Source organism: Lissotriton helveticus, chromosome 6 (assembly GCF_964261635.1).
Source record: "Lissotriton helveticus chromosome 6, aLisHel1.1, whole genome shotgun sequence".
NCBI classification, from domain to species: domain Eukaryota; kingdom Metazoa; phylum Chordata; class Amphibia; order Caudata; family Salamandridae; genus Lissotriton; species Lissotriton helveticus.
This window is the reverse complement of record NC_136067.1, coordinates 81,760,052-81,774,884: the sequence shown is the minus strand read 5'-3', so window position 1 is coordinate 81,774,884 and position 14,833 is coordinate 81,760,052. Positions and strand designations below refer to the sequence as shown.

Below are 14,833 nucleotides of genomic sequence, written 5' to 3'. Positions count from 1 at the left end.
TGTCGCCCTCACTCTGTCTATCTGTCGCCCTCACTCTGTCTATCTGTCGCCCTCACTCTGTCTATCTGTCGCCCTCACTCTGTCTATCTGTCGCCCTCACTCTGTCTGTCTGTCGCCCTCACTCTATCTGTCTGTCGCCCTCACTCTATCTGTCTATCGCCCTCACTCTGTCTATCTGTCTATCGCCCTCACTCTGTCTATCTGTCTATCGCCCTCACTCTGTCTATCTGTCTATCGCCCTCACTCTATTTATCTATCTATCGCCCTCACTCTAACTATCTATCGCCCTCACTCTGTCTATCTGTCCATCTAATTGATCGCCCTCACTCTATCTATCTATCTGTCGCCCTCACTCTAACTATCTATTTCCCTCACTCTGTCTATCTGTCTATCGCCCTCACTCTATTTATCTATCTATCGCCCTCACTCTAACTATCTATCGCCCTCACTCTGTCTATCTGTCCATCTAATTGATCGCCCTCACTCTATCTATCTATCTGTCGCCCTCACTCTGTCTATCTATCTGTCGCCCTCACTCTGTCTATCTGTTGCCCTCACTCTGTCTATCTGTTGCCCTCACTCTGTCTATCTGTCGCCCTCACTCTGTCTATCTGTCGCCCTCACTCTGTCTATCTATCTGTCGCCCTCACTCTGTCTATCTATCTGTCGCCCTCACTCTGTCTATCTGTTGCCCTCACTCTGTCTATCTGTTGCCCTCACTCTGTCTATCTGTTGCCCTCACTCTGTTTATCTGTCTATCGCCCTCACTCTGTTTATCTGTCTATCGCCCTCACTCTGTCTATCTGTCTATCGCCCTCACTCTGTCTATCGCCCTCACTCTGTCTATCTGTCTATCGCCCTCACTCTGTCTATCTGTCTATCGCCCTCACTCTGTCTATCTGTCTATCGCCCTCACTCTGTCTATCTGTCTATCGCCCTCACTCTGTCTATCTGTCTATCGCCCTCACTCTGTCTATCTGTCTATCGCCCTCACTCTGTCTATCTGTCTATCGCCCTCACTCTGTCTATCTGTCTATCGCCCTCACTCTGTCTATCTGTCTATCGCCCTCACTCTGTCTATCTGTCTATCGCCCTCACTCTGTCTATCTGTCTATCGCCCTCACTCTGTCTATCTGTCTATCGCCCTCACTCTGTCTATCTGTCTATCGCCCTCACTCTGTCTATCTGTCTATCGCCCTCACTCTGTCTATCTGTCTATCGCCCTCACTCTGTCTATCTATCGCCCTCACTCTGTCTATCTATCGCCCTCACTCTGTCTATCTATCGCCCTCACTCTATTTATCTATCTATCGCCCTCACTCTATTTATCTATCTATCGCCCTCACTCTATCTTTCGCACCACCACAGCATCACTCAGGGGCACCACAACATCACTATGTGCTACCACAGCATCACTGAACGCCACCGCATCACTCGTCGCCACCACAACATCTCTCCGCGCCACCACTGCATCAATCAGTGCAACCATTCAACAACAACTGGTTCAAATATGTTCTCAAGCTTTATTACAAATGTCACAAAAAGACGTTAATATTTCACTTCTGTTCTTGGATTTTCGTCACAATAAAATACACTGAACATAATCTTCACAAAAGGTATTTACAAAAGTTTAAGCTATTTCCATTATAAATTACAATAACTTTTATTTAAGTATTATTTAAAAAAATTAAAAGCCATTGTTATTTGTAATAACAATACATCTAAGTCACGTAAATACAAAACATGTTGCATTACAAATGCTATGTGTCACATTTGCAAAAGTTAAAAGTATTGGCATTGTAAATGACAAAGCTATTAATTTCGCTATTTTCAAAACCAACACATAAATATAAAATGTGTAATTTACAAGACCAATAGCTCAAACGTTCGTAATGCGAGACCTATTGCATTGCAAATGCTTGGTTTGTTTTGCCATAGTGGCGGTAGAGCAGTTTTTTCTGAACTAAAAACTTTCAGTACCGTTGGTTGGTGAATTTGACATCTTAGATTATTTTTTTCCAGCATTCATTGTTTTTTCAGCTTTCTCGATTTTCATGGCCAGACATCAGGCATTTTGTTTCGCTACATATATTGCTTGGCCTTGCACCCCCATCCCATACCTGTTACTATAGCGTTCCTTTTAACATTTCACTGTTTAACCACTGAACTCTTGCTGCCATTTCTGATTCCTTAATGCTTTAGTCCAGTCTGCTTACCATTAACCTAAATGAATTAATGTTGAAGTGTTAATTTTCATCTTCCTACTTTGGATTCTTGCAACACTTGTGGATTTCATTTTGGCCACTAGGTTTCCACTGGCCTGTCTGCATGTGCTGCTCTTTGTGGCCTACGATCTCCTGCACTGCTGAATCCTGTTATTTTCATTTGTTTACTTTAGAGGCTGTCGCAGTCATGGGAATTCTTTGGTATATTTATTCCGTCATTAGGCCTCTCGTTCACCATGAATTTCCCAAATAAAAAAAAATAAACAATTCATCAGGCCTTCACTTGACAAGCGCCCAGACTATGGAGCCCTGTAATATTCAATCCTGATCTGCTATGCTTTGGAAAAGGCTAAACAACCTATCTATTCATACTCTACCTTGATGTCTGCATTAGTTCCCCTGCCTTTTCTTCTACCTCGCCTTCATATTCAGATTACTCATGCAGGTATATGCCTGTCCATTGTCCATCTGGCTAGGTCAACACTTTTCAGATACCTTAATTAATAAATAAAGTTGTTTGCAAGAGATGGTATTTCTGCCGATGGAAATATCATTTATATGATTACAGTAAATGAAAATACAGCATTTACTTCATTAATTTTTGCTCAGACTGTCCTTAATTGAGGAGCATTTTTGGTGAGGCAATGCTGCTCACAATGTAACACATTTTCTTGTTTTTTTTTGTTAGTTCCTGCGTTCTTCCACCCAGATTACCTGGAAAACCTTGTTAAAGCATAAAGTCTTTTCTAGTGATACTGTATTGCTCTCGAAGTTCCCAAAGTATCTTCAGGCTACAACAATAAACCTGCTCAAGGTATGATTTTTTACTAGAATTTCATGTTTTGCCTGCTTTCTTTGGGTCTTTTTTTTTTTTCAGACTCCTTCGACCAGGTGTCTTTTTGTTAAATTAGGAGTTCTACTGTATCCCACGTTTGGAAATACGGCCATGCTTTGATTCCTACTTGGTTTTGAGTTTTGTGGTAATTGAAACTGGCTCCTGATTGGCCTCCTTAAGGTTGAAAGATTTTCATACTACTGCCAGCTTTTTATAATTTTGGGACTTTCTACTCTCATTTGCAGGTTGGCTTTCCTTCTAAAAATGACAGTCCCAGCTGTGAATATTCACGTATGGACTTCGACGGTGATGAAGAGTTTATCGAATTCTTCAAAAGTAAGCATCACAAGTCCAGTGTGGTTCTTGTTGAGTATAAACCTTGTACTAATAACACTAAAGAAGATGTTCCCTCAAAATGGTAAATCATTATAATCTGTAGCACTGGTTCTCTTAGGAGATATTAATACATGCCAGGCAGTCTCCTCCCTTTGGTCCTATGGCTAGGATCATTCACCTGTCAATACATACCCCCCAATCCCCACCCTCCCTTCCCCTGCCCTCCTCAAACCCATCCCCGATACTATCAGGTTATCCCCATTTACGTAAAAGTCAACTAGATCCTGCAATTCTAGCTTTCATTTACCTACTTTTGGGGTGAGTAGGTACCAAGTATAACTGTATTTTATTTTTGAGCAGTTTGCTTAACTGTGATTAAATGGGGTGTATTATATTCTGTGGTTGTGCAGCCCACCGTATAATACACCACCTCCTCTAGGATCCTTGGGGTTAGTCTGTCAAACCCTCAGATCAATCCTGGGTAGCTGTGGCACTGAGCAGCAAGACTTACTCAAAAGAACAAGTGCAAAGCACTTAAAAAGCACCAAAACAATTGAAGAAATCAACACAACTCTCGAGAAATCCGACATCAATTTATAAAAATAGATATACTGTATTTTTATAAGAATATAGACACTAGAACTAAAAAGATCTACCAGAGGGTTCTGGAGATATAGATTTTGCAAGAAATGATTAATCAATGCAATTTTACTCCGCCTTGAACAAGCCTTGGAAAAATCAACTAGGTGAACACTTAGAAACTTGTTTCGACAAAACGTAGGTTAGTGTCAAGGCGGGTGATTCGAAGTACTCTGGGCAGGGAGCTCCTTGGGTGGACAAGCAATGTCCTCAAGAACAGTTACCTTTAATGGTGTAGCAGTCCTTCAGCAGTCCCAGGCTATTCATCCACTTTGTAATGCATCCCGATGGAGTGGCCCTAATGCAGCAGTGAAGCATTCCGAAGATGCTTTAAGGATGCTGTGGATGCGAAGCAGTCGCTGAGACTCTCCCTGCAGGGATTCCTTGGTCCACGAAGATAGTGAGGGGTCCTGGGTGCACGGTGAACGTCCACTGAAGTCCTCGCCAATATGGAAGAGATCTACCAGTCTCCCGTTGTGGTCACAGGTGAATCCTTCCTGCGTCAATAACTTTCCTTTTTGAGTTTCCCAGCATCCCTTCTTCAGACCTTGGGCTCGGTGAACTCGAGTGCAACTCTATGCTTTGGGTCTTCGTCCTCGATGCAGCACAGCAATGGTGATAGTTGTTTTAAAACATTGTGCTGCCAACTTGTCCCAGCAGTCTTCTTCGTCTGTTGCGTTTTTGAAATCTAGAATCTTTGTTCAAATAAAACATAAATATTTCATAAGGCTATGGTCGTATTAAGAACGTGCCAGGCATTCCACACAAAAGTTAATTCAAACTTGCATATTCATCATTCTGTTTGCATAACACAATTTTCTTGTACTCCAGCATAGACAATCCCGAGGGCTGTTCAATAATGATCATATCCCTTTGGCATTAAAAGGCTATTGAGTGAGATGGCTCTTTACTGTAAGAAAACCCACTTAACTATTAATGTCTCATAAACACTTAGGGGCCGATTATGATGTCGTTCAGAAACTGTTCCGAACTAATCCGTCTCAGAATCGTTTTCGAACAAATCGGGTCATGCGAGTCCGAACGACCTCGTTCGGAAACCATGTCTATAGAGCTGTACGGTTCTGCTCCAAAAGGGTTGTGCTGTCCGAATGCCTTTCGGAACAGATTTGGACTGCCTCAACAGTTTCTGGGCATCGTAATCGGTTGTTGGGAAGTGTGTATGAGTTCCGAATCGTATTCTAATAATACAGAAGCCCATTCAGAGCAGAGCCTTTCCGAAAGATATTTTAATCTGCCCCTTAGTATAATGATTGGATTATTTTTAAACCTGTTCAGGTATTGTGAGAATGTGGCTCTATATGTACTGGACCAAAGTAAGGTGCAGTGTGTATAGAGGCCACCAACCCCAGAGGTGTAACAGAGGTTAAAGCCAGGTGTGACCTTACTCTCTAAAGTGGTAGCTTGGTCGAGCAGTAAGGCAGTACCAGAGGACCGTGTAAAGCATTTGTTTTACACACTCAGTCAGCAAAAGGTTTCACACACTCGAAGACTGAATTCCAGGCCAACTGTTTTTATATCAAAGATATAGTTGTTTTATTTTTAGATCCAACAGGTATCAAAATATTCTGTTCTCAATATGAGAGGTCTCAGATGAGGACTTTGCAGAAAGTCAATAAACTTTGTAAACACAATAGGTACAGGGGTTGCAGTAGGCAACACAATTCTAAACACAATTTAACATTGAGCTCAATGGGTTTTTCTACTTAAATATAGCTGATTACTTTGTAGATTACTCTGGTAGTAAAAAACGTTTTAGTTATTGCAGTGATTTTTAAGGAATATAAAGCTATTTTAAAAGTTCACACTTAGGAACTTTTCAACGAAAATCTGGCAATGTTATCCAATGGGAGAAAATTCAGGTTGCAGTAAAAGTACGATCTCGTTACTTTTGTAATCCAGTACTGGGCTCCTAGGTCCAGCACTGGGGTCTCAACTTAAAACAGGTAAGTAATTACGTGTCAGTATTTGGTATATTTTTAAAGAATATTTCAAGTTTTCAAAAGTAGACCGAAGAAATTTCACAGAAAAGCACACAATGGATTCCTATGGGGAAAATTCAAGTTACTAGTAAACTAGGCTAGGATTACTTTTGCGGTTCAGTACTGTGCTACAAGATGCAGAACTGGTGAGTACTTCGGAATTCGGTTGATTTTATGGGAATATTTTAAGTTTTCAAAACTTCACACTTAGAAGATTTTCCTAGTCAAATCAGTCAATGTTATCCAATGGCAGGTAAGTGAGTTACCGGTTTCCAGGTGAGTACTCGACTGGTGAAGTTGGGGTTCTGGACATAGACCCAGGGGTCTCCCAGGGTCAGGTAGGTACTGTTGGTTCACCCTCAGCGGCGCTGGGGTAGCCGGGTGCAGAGGTAGATAGGCCCAATGTTATCCAATGAGGGGGAAGGGGGCCTTCGGTTGGTGGCTGCTGGCTAGCAGTCCACGCGGCTATGGGAGCTGGGCTCCTGGTCACTTGCTCAGGGCAAATGGGGAAGTAGGATAGGGCAACGGTTGCACTGCCAGAGGCACTCGGGTGGCTGGGTGCAGGGTGCTTTTGAGCCGTTGGGCGCTCAATGTTGTTCAATGGGAAAGGTAAAAAGGGAACAAAGGCTGCAGACTCAGGGACGGAGATTCTTCAGGTGCGACCACCACTTCGAGAGGTAAGTTGGGATCCTGGCGAAGAGGTAGGTACCCCAAAGGGAGGCACAGGGAGCCGTAGGGCGCCGGGTTGCAGGGGTTTCTTTGGGTGTCGGGGAATCTTACTCTCGGCTGGTCGCGGTTGAAGGGCTCCCTGGTTCTGAGGGTTGCAGGCGTCGTCTGGCTAGTCGAAGAGGGTCTCTGGGCACTGGACTTCGGGTCCCAGTCGCCGGGGGGACGTCCTTGTGGTCTGGGATCACTCTGGCACGGGCCGGGCTCGGCGGGTGCAGAGTGGGCAGGTCTTGGGCTTCCTGGCTGGCACCAAGGGGAGGTGGTTGAAGCAGAGCCTCTGCTTATGGGAGTCCCAGTCTTTAACAGGGTCAAGGCAGGCAGGTCCTCCGGGTGTTCCAAGGTTGCTGTCTGCAGGAGTCGCCGGGATTAAGCAGGAGCATATTCCAGGATCGACAGGCCGGTAGGGCTGGGGCCAAGTCAGTGGGTGTCTTCCTGTTAGCAGCTGCACGGCGGGTCTTCTTCTTCTTGATCTTCTTTCTTCTCTTCTTTTCGGGATCTGAGCAAGGAAGGCTCAGGGTGCCCCTAAATACTAAAGTTTGGGGCGCTACAGGTAGGGCAAGGGCAGGGACCAATAGGTCCCTGTCCTGGGGTGGGTACACCCCCTAGCCTGCTCCTCTCCTGTGGGAGGGCGGCAGCAGCCTAGCTGTGATAGGGCAGGGCTCCCCATCTTCAAGATGGCCGGAGCCCAGTGTCGTGCTTCACCTCGTCTCTCCCATCTGAGGGGTGGGGTTGGCACAGGCTGGCAACCCCCTTCCTGACTTAGGGTTTCCCGCCAGTCTTCCCGCCAGAGTGGGGGTTAGAACTGGTGGGGGCCAGTTGCTGAGCACAGCAAATGGTGGAGAAGCTCACAGAGGCCTTTGAAGCTTGGCCCTGCCCATCCTGGGGGAGGAAACCTAGCACCTCGCCCAGGATGTGCATTGTTGCAGGCCCAGGAGAGCGAGGGGCTCTCCACGCAGGGGTCCAGCAACATGTCTGCTGTGGCAGCCTGGGCAGCCACTCAGTCCAGATGTGGATTGTAGGTTAGGTTTCAGGGGGCATCTCTAAGATGCCCTCTGGTGTTTATTAAACCTCACACTGGCATCAGTGCGGGTTTAATGTACTGAGCAGTTTGATAACCAACTTTTCTGTCTTCAGTGAAGCCATCATGGTGCTGTGGAGTTCGTAATGACGACCTCCCAGCACCATATATTGTTAAATTGCAGCGCTGCACTTACAGTGCCCACAAATGGCCCTTGGTCCTGTAGGGGCACAGGGCTCATGCACCTGTGCCCACACCTCTGGCATAGGGCACTCGGATAGAGGGGTGACTGAGGTATGCCAGGGCAGTGGGATTTGTGGGCATGACACACAGGGAGGTGTGCCATGTCGACTTTGTTTAGTTCTGTACTTAGACACGCAGCCTGCAAAGGCAGTGTTTGGGTGTCAGGGTACAGGGCCCCTAAGGGTGGCACAATAAGTGCTGCAACCCCTAGGGGCTCCTCTGGTCACCATGCCCTGAGTACCTAGGATACCATTTACTAGGAGCTGATAGGTGGCCAGAGATGCCAATTGGGTTTTGTTTCAACACAGCTATAGGGAAGGAACACCGGCCCAGGGTACCTGGTTGGCAGGAGCCCAGGGCACACAGTCAAAGCACATCAGCAGTTCAGCAAAAAAGTGGGGGCATACCAATGCAAGAAAGACGGCACTTTCTAACCAGTATCGATAGAACACTATATATATATTTGAGTCTTTTTTTTCGATAATGATGTTAGTTGGAAAAACCATTCATCAAAGGTGCCCTCCGAACTAGAAGTGGAATATGGAAGTTCAACTTTCAGTGTGGAGGGCTCTCAGACAAACCTATTGCTGAGAAGGACCACCTGTAGTTCCGTGGCCTTAATTCTTCAACAAGTGCTATATTTTGAAAACTTTGTTTGGCTATGTTCAAATGACCTTGGGTCTTTCTGTGTCAGCAAGTATTGGGGGTATCAAATTAGAATTCATGCTCAGAAGCTTTTTTGGGGCTCTCCGGTGCAGGTGCTGAATTTTCCATGTTGGCTCATGACTGAAGACGCCTCAATTGCTTGACTGTGCCTGAAATCTATTGAGATATTGAATATGCTCCCTCTTGTGTCTACTCAGGCTCAAAATAAGCTGACCTTGAAAGTTGGCTACATAATGTTTGATGTTAACTGTCTTAGTACAAAGAAGCGCGCAAAATCAGTTGAACCATTCATGTTCAGTCCCACGGTTTACTGCCAATGGCAGGGTTAGGTTTAGGCATGAGATGAATCCTCCTTACTGGAAGCATATACTGCTAATTTGTCTTGAAGTTGATACAGTGAGAGCTAAGTATTCACTTCCTCTATTACCCAACAATTGATTTCTCTACTTGCGTCATGTAGATATTCAGTCTTGAAATAATTATAATTTTGTGTCATTTTTAAACTCAGTTGTTAGCTCCTAACATGTTCTGTCAATAACTGTATGTGTGTATGTTTGAATAGACATTATATTGTTTAATGAACTATACTTTTTTATTATTACTTAGACAAAATGAAAGATGTTCTAAAATGCAACATGTTTCAATTAGTTCTGGTCCCATCTTTATAGGAATCATGACCCTAAAACATTCTAGAGTCTCTCATTTATATTCTGCTTAATGCTGTGTAATGGAGTGCTACCAAATGCTAATAGATCCCTCATGTGGCGACCTAAGCCTCAGCCTGATTGGGAAACTGCTACTTTGGCTCATCATCAATATTTCCTTTTTTGCTGCATCCTGGTGATCAAATACGGTTTTACAACGCCTACTGCCAACGTTCTTGGTGCAGAACCAATGCATTCAAGAGCAGAGATCTCTGTGTAACAGCTCATGTCTTTGGTTATTCAATTTCTCTCTAGAGGGAACTAGCATGAGCTTGTTGTACTAGTCATTGGTCATAAATATCAATGAAGATCCCATGATGAAGGAAATTATATTTGTAATCCATCACGAAACACCCTGCGCTTCCCTGATGAACCCTATAATAAACTGCAGGAATAATGCTCCTATTGCATTTCTGTAATTTACAGATACTACTATTACCCTGTTTAATCCCAGTTAATTCGCTAATTGCAAATGAATGAAGTGGGGGGGGGGCTGAGTTTTCTTTGCTGGTACACAGACCTATGACCTCTAGAACAGTGCAGGTATCAATGGCAAAGATTAACTAACTGAGCAATCTTGCTGGCTGTAAAACAGGCTGAAACCTGAATCCTAAAAGAACAGATCAGTTTTTCTTTCTAGGTAAGGCTTTATTGCCGATCTGACTTTTGCATTCATTTTGAAAAAGCGCAGCATTGCGGTATACGAACTGGCTGCTGTTAATTCAATGCTTTTGTTTAAATGACTATCCTATTATAAAAGAAAATCAAAATGTGCCATTATGTAGACTTAAAGACACATATGTTCTTTTTTAGGTGTTCTGAGATCCTGCTCACATGTGGAACTATTAATTTTTAATGAATTCAGTGATGATTACAATGATTAAAAAATAACATTACAGAGAGATACTTCTCTTCCAGGGGATCCTCATCAATAGTCATAAGCACTGAATATTCCCGCCCATGTGCGGGACCCCGGAAACAATATAAAATTATATATGTAAAAAACACATATATCTCGCTCCACATATATGTATGTACATATATTATTTTTCTCACACCAATGCAGCTTCATAACTGAGGCTAAAAACAATGTAAACACATATACATGCACTGCAATTAGTAAGGAAGCAAAAGAAAAACACATTAGGTCAAATAACCTTTGAACTTTGTGTTTTAATGAGTAGACCACTCATAAATCCTGAAAATTGCTTGTAAATAGACATTGTTAGCCCTCAGGCTGCATTGCAAAACAATAGCATAGAAAATGAAACCATTTTCAACAAAAAACTGGCACCGTGCCTTTAAGGCAGCCATGACCCCAGGCTTCCCATCATGCCTCAGGGGTGACAGTTAGGTCAGTTGTTCTTTCCGGCTCCTTCAGTCAGGACCCTGGTGAAACAGCTCCCTTTCCTTTGGGCTTTTTGTCAAAAAATATTCTTGTTACCTACAATTTTTTGCTTTCACTCGACGTCTTTTTGACCTAGGGTGTTACTGTCAGAGATGCCTTCACTCTTTGACAAATGCCCTTCATGTGGAAGGAAGATGGCCAAGACTGACTCATTCAGTGTGTATCCTGTGCCTACCAGACTCTCATTCCTCGAAAACCTGTGAAAACTGCCAGGTTTTATCATCCAGAACTCTGAAAGAACTTGAGAGAATTCGTGTTTATGGGCTTTCTGAGAGAGGAAGATCTCCCAAGAAGCAGAAAAGTCGGAAGGCGCGGTCGACGTCGAAAGAAGCCCCGACTGGTTCACATTCGGCGTCGAGATCGGCGTTGGAGAAGCAGTCGACGGCGACGAAGAAGATGTCTTCAGCGTCAACATCCAAGGTACCTCCGCTACAGACAGCGTCGAGGGATAGGTCACCGTCGAAGCAGAAGAGTTCGACGGCGAGCCACCCGACGTCGAAGCAGCATCATCATGCTGTGACGTCGAGGCATTCTCCGTCGACGCCTGGCCACCGGCGTTCGGCGTCGAAACATCCTCCGTCGACGACTAGTCATGGTCGTTCGGCGTTGAGGGAGCCTCTGTCGACACATAGTCGATCGACGTCGAAGCAGCCCACGTCGATGCCCGATCAATGGCGTTCGACGTCGAGGCAGCCTCCGTCGCATTCAGACAAGCGGCATTCGGCCTCGAGGCACACCCCGTCGCCGACAGAGCACCGGCGATCGGCGTCGAAGCAGCCTCAGTCGTCGTCGAGTAGACAGCCTTCAACGGCGAGATGCTCTATGCGAAGGGCATTCATCGCCACCCGAGGTCGGCGTCGAGGAAACCGACGTCGAGAGAGCGTCTATCTGCTCGGCGTTGATACAGCCACCGTCGATGGATCAGCGGAGATCCAGGGAACAGAGCGTTTCGCAGCCAGTGAACATCTCTCCTGCAAGGTCACAGGAGAGGTCGCCTTTGAAGCAGGTGCTGCAGGAGAAAGAGGGTGAATCATTGGACCAGTCCTAAGGCCTCAATTAGGTTCTCCAGGATCAGCATCGGCTGCGGAGGTGGGACAATCTCCAGTACAGGATCCTCCTGCCAAGAGAAGGAGGGTCGCAGAAGAGAGATCTCGGTCGAGGTCTTCCTCTAGATCTCTAGTGAGCCTATCCTCATCCTCCTGAGCATCTCGCAGTGGCAGATCCTCGGATGGACAAAACAGCGATTCGGATAGGGAGAGGTCCAAGTCCCAAGTCCCCTGCAAGATCGCAACAGGATCAAGAGGATCAGCCTCCACGGTCACGTTCACCAGTGAAGGATCCCACCCACAAATCTCCTCCTGTTCGTCTTTCCCCAAGGTGGTATAGACCTCTTCACCACTGGGCCAAGGACAAGGAGACGGCAGATCGACTGAAGGCGTATCGAGACCAGGCTCCCAGCCGCAAGGAACGGTCTCGTTCTAGGCACTCAAGTAAGAGAAGATCTCGTCACAGAGACCGATCTCATTCTAGAACGCGCTCAAGTAGAAGATCTAGGTCCAGGAGGACCCGTAGCTCTTCAAGTTCTTCGAGGACCCAATCTCACAGGGATTACTCTCCGACCCTGACAAACAGTCCACGCTCGAGGATATCTCCAACTGAGGATATTTTCTCGTTCCAAGACATCTTGGGCAGGGGAGCCCTGAAGCTAGGAGTGCCTATGACTGCTCCGCAGATCAAGACGACGGTCATATTTGAAACCCTACAGCACAGAACGACACCCAAACCTTTCTTGCCGTTGGTCCCGGGTATAATGGACCCAGTGAATGAAGTCTTCCTGACTCCGGCAACGGTGAAGTCCGTCCCAGCGAGGATTCTCAAGAAGTATCGTCCTCCTGATGAGGCTCCTCTGTTCCTCAAGTCTGACCCCCCGCCTGATTCAGTAATCATTGCGGCGGCTAGAAAATCCAATGCGGTAGCTTCCTCATCCACGGTACCGCCGGATAAGGACAGCAAGGTGCAAGACTCATGGGGGAGAAGAGTTTGTAACACCTCAGCTTCTTTCCTCAAGGTCTCCAATGCGGAAGCGCTGCTCGGCAGATATGATAGATCTCTGTGGGACTCACTTCAGAGGTTTTCTGAAAAACTTCCTCAGGAAGATAGAAAGGACTTTGAGGAGGTTCTGATGGAGGGCAGTCAAGTCTCCAATCAGATTATAGGAGCGGCGGCAGATGGGGCAACGCTGGCTGCGCATGGTTATGCGCATGGAATCACAGCGAGGAGATCCTCATGGTTGCGCCTTACGGCATTGAAACCCGAGGCTCAAGCCAGAATTTTAAATCTTCCTTTTTCGGGCACGTCTCTCTTTGGTGCGAGTGCTGATGAGGAGATGCAGCGGATGAAGACTGAGTTAGACACCCTCAAAGCCGTGGGGCTTGAAAAGAAAAAGGAATTCCGGAAGAAGTTCCGTTCGGACAACAAGGGCTCTTCGAAGCAGAGGGTTCAAACCCCTCACTGGCAGAAGGGCCAGAACCAGCAAGGCCAACAAAAGTCGCTATACAAAGGCAAGCGCAATTCCAAAGGAAATGGAAATCAGCGACAAGGCAACAACTTCAATAAGTCTCAGCAGAAGCAATGAGTCTTCATTTCCCCCAGCGCCGTTGTCCACTCCAGTGGGGGGAAGCATTGCGCATCACAGGACAGAGTGGCAGGCCATTACAAAAGATCAATGGGTGTTGTCTACGCTGCAGAATGGGTACTGTCTTCGTTTCTATCGTCTACCTCCACCCGTTCCTCCGATGTCAACGTCAAGCCACCAGCTACAAATGTTAAAGAAAGAAGTAGCGACACTCCTCGAGAAATCAGCCATCGAGAGGGTACCGGTGGCTCAAAGGGGGAAAGGAGTATACTCGAGGTATTTTCTGGTCAGAAAAAAGGGCCAGAAGGCAGAATACAGGCCTATTCTGGACTTGAGAACACTCAATCTACATGTACGAAAAGAAAAATTTTGCATGTTGGCGCTTCACCAAATATATCCACATCTCAGGAAGGGGGATTGGATGTGTTCGGTGGACCTTCAAGATGCATATTTTCATGTCCCGATACGACCAGATCACAGAAGATTCCTTCGGTTCTGGGTGGGGACCTCTCACTACCAGTTCAAAGTCCTTCTGTTTGGGTTGAAGTCGGCCCCCAGAGTGTTCACAAAGTGTGTCGCAGTGGTGGTGGCGGCAGCTCTACGCCGCAGGGGAGTCTTCGTATACCCATACTTAGACGATTGGCTGTTGAAAGGTCCAACTCCAGACAATGTAAGGAATCAATTCCAGACATGCATAGAACTTTGTCAACGTCTAGGCCTGCATGTCAACTACAAGAAGTCAGTCTCCCATCCCACTCAGAAGATTCACTTCCTAGGAGCTCTGCTAGACTCCGAGGTAGGAAAAGTGTTTCCTTCGGAGGAGAGACAGTTTTCAATAGCACTCAAGTGCCAGCAAGTTCTTCGCAACAGGACTCAGAAAGTGCGAAAGATAGCCTCCCTCTTAGGATCGATGGCTTCCTGCATATTCTTGGTACCGAACGCCAGACTTCGGATGCGTCCTCTTCAGCAGGATCTGGAGGACAAATGGGACCAGCAATCAGATCGCTGGGACGATCAGATCACTTTGTCGGAGGTAGCACGATCTTCCATCCCGTGGTGGACGAAGAAGCAGAACATGCAAGTGGGAGTTCTCTTCCATCAATCTCCTCCTACACAAACGATCATCACAGACGCGTCATTGCAAGGCTGGGGGGCGCACATGGGTCCTCTTCAGGTGCAGGGTCTGTGGTCGTCCAAAGAAAGCACCTACCACATCAACTTGCTGGAGTTGAGAGCAGTCCACCTGGCTCTCAAAGCGTTCCTTCCCTCGCTTCAGAAAGAGGTGGTTCTAGTACAAACAGACAACACCACCACTATGTACTATTTAAACAAGCAGGGAGGAACCCGCTCAAGGACTCTGTCACTAGAAGCTCAGGGCATCTGGCATTGGCTTCTGGC

The 14,833-nt window shown here is 46.1% G+C and overlaps 1 protein-coding gene across 2 annotated transcripts in view; it reads left to right on the top strand.

The window, feature by feature from the left end:
* LOC144762250 (exportin-5-like) overlaps positions 1-14,833 on the top strand; it is a 1,106,737-nt gene that overhangs the window by 417,033 nt on the left and 674,871 nt on the right. For both annotated transcript variants that reach the window (XM_078647393.1, XM_078647392.1), the window contains exons 10-11: positions 2,914-3,039; positions 3,306-3,396. In XM_078647393.1, coding sequence (XP_078503519.1) covers positions 2,914-3,039; positions 3,306-3,396 — 217 coding nt within the window. The remainder of the gene's footprint in view (positions 1-2,913; positions 3,040-3,305; positions 3,397-14,833) is intronic.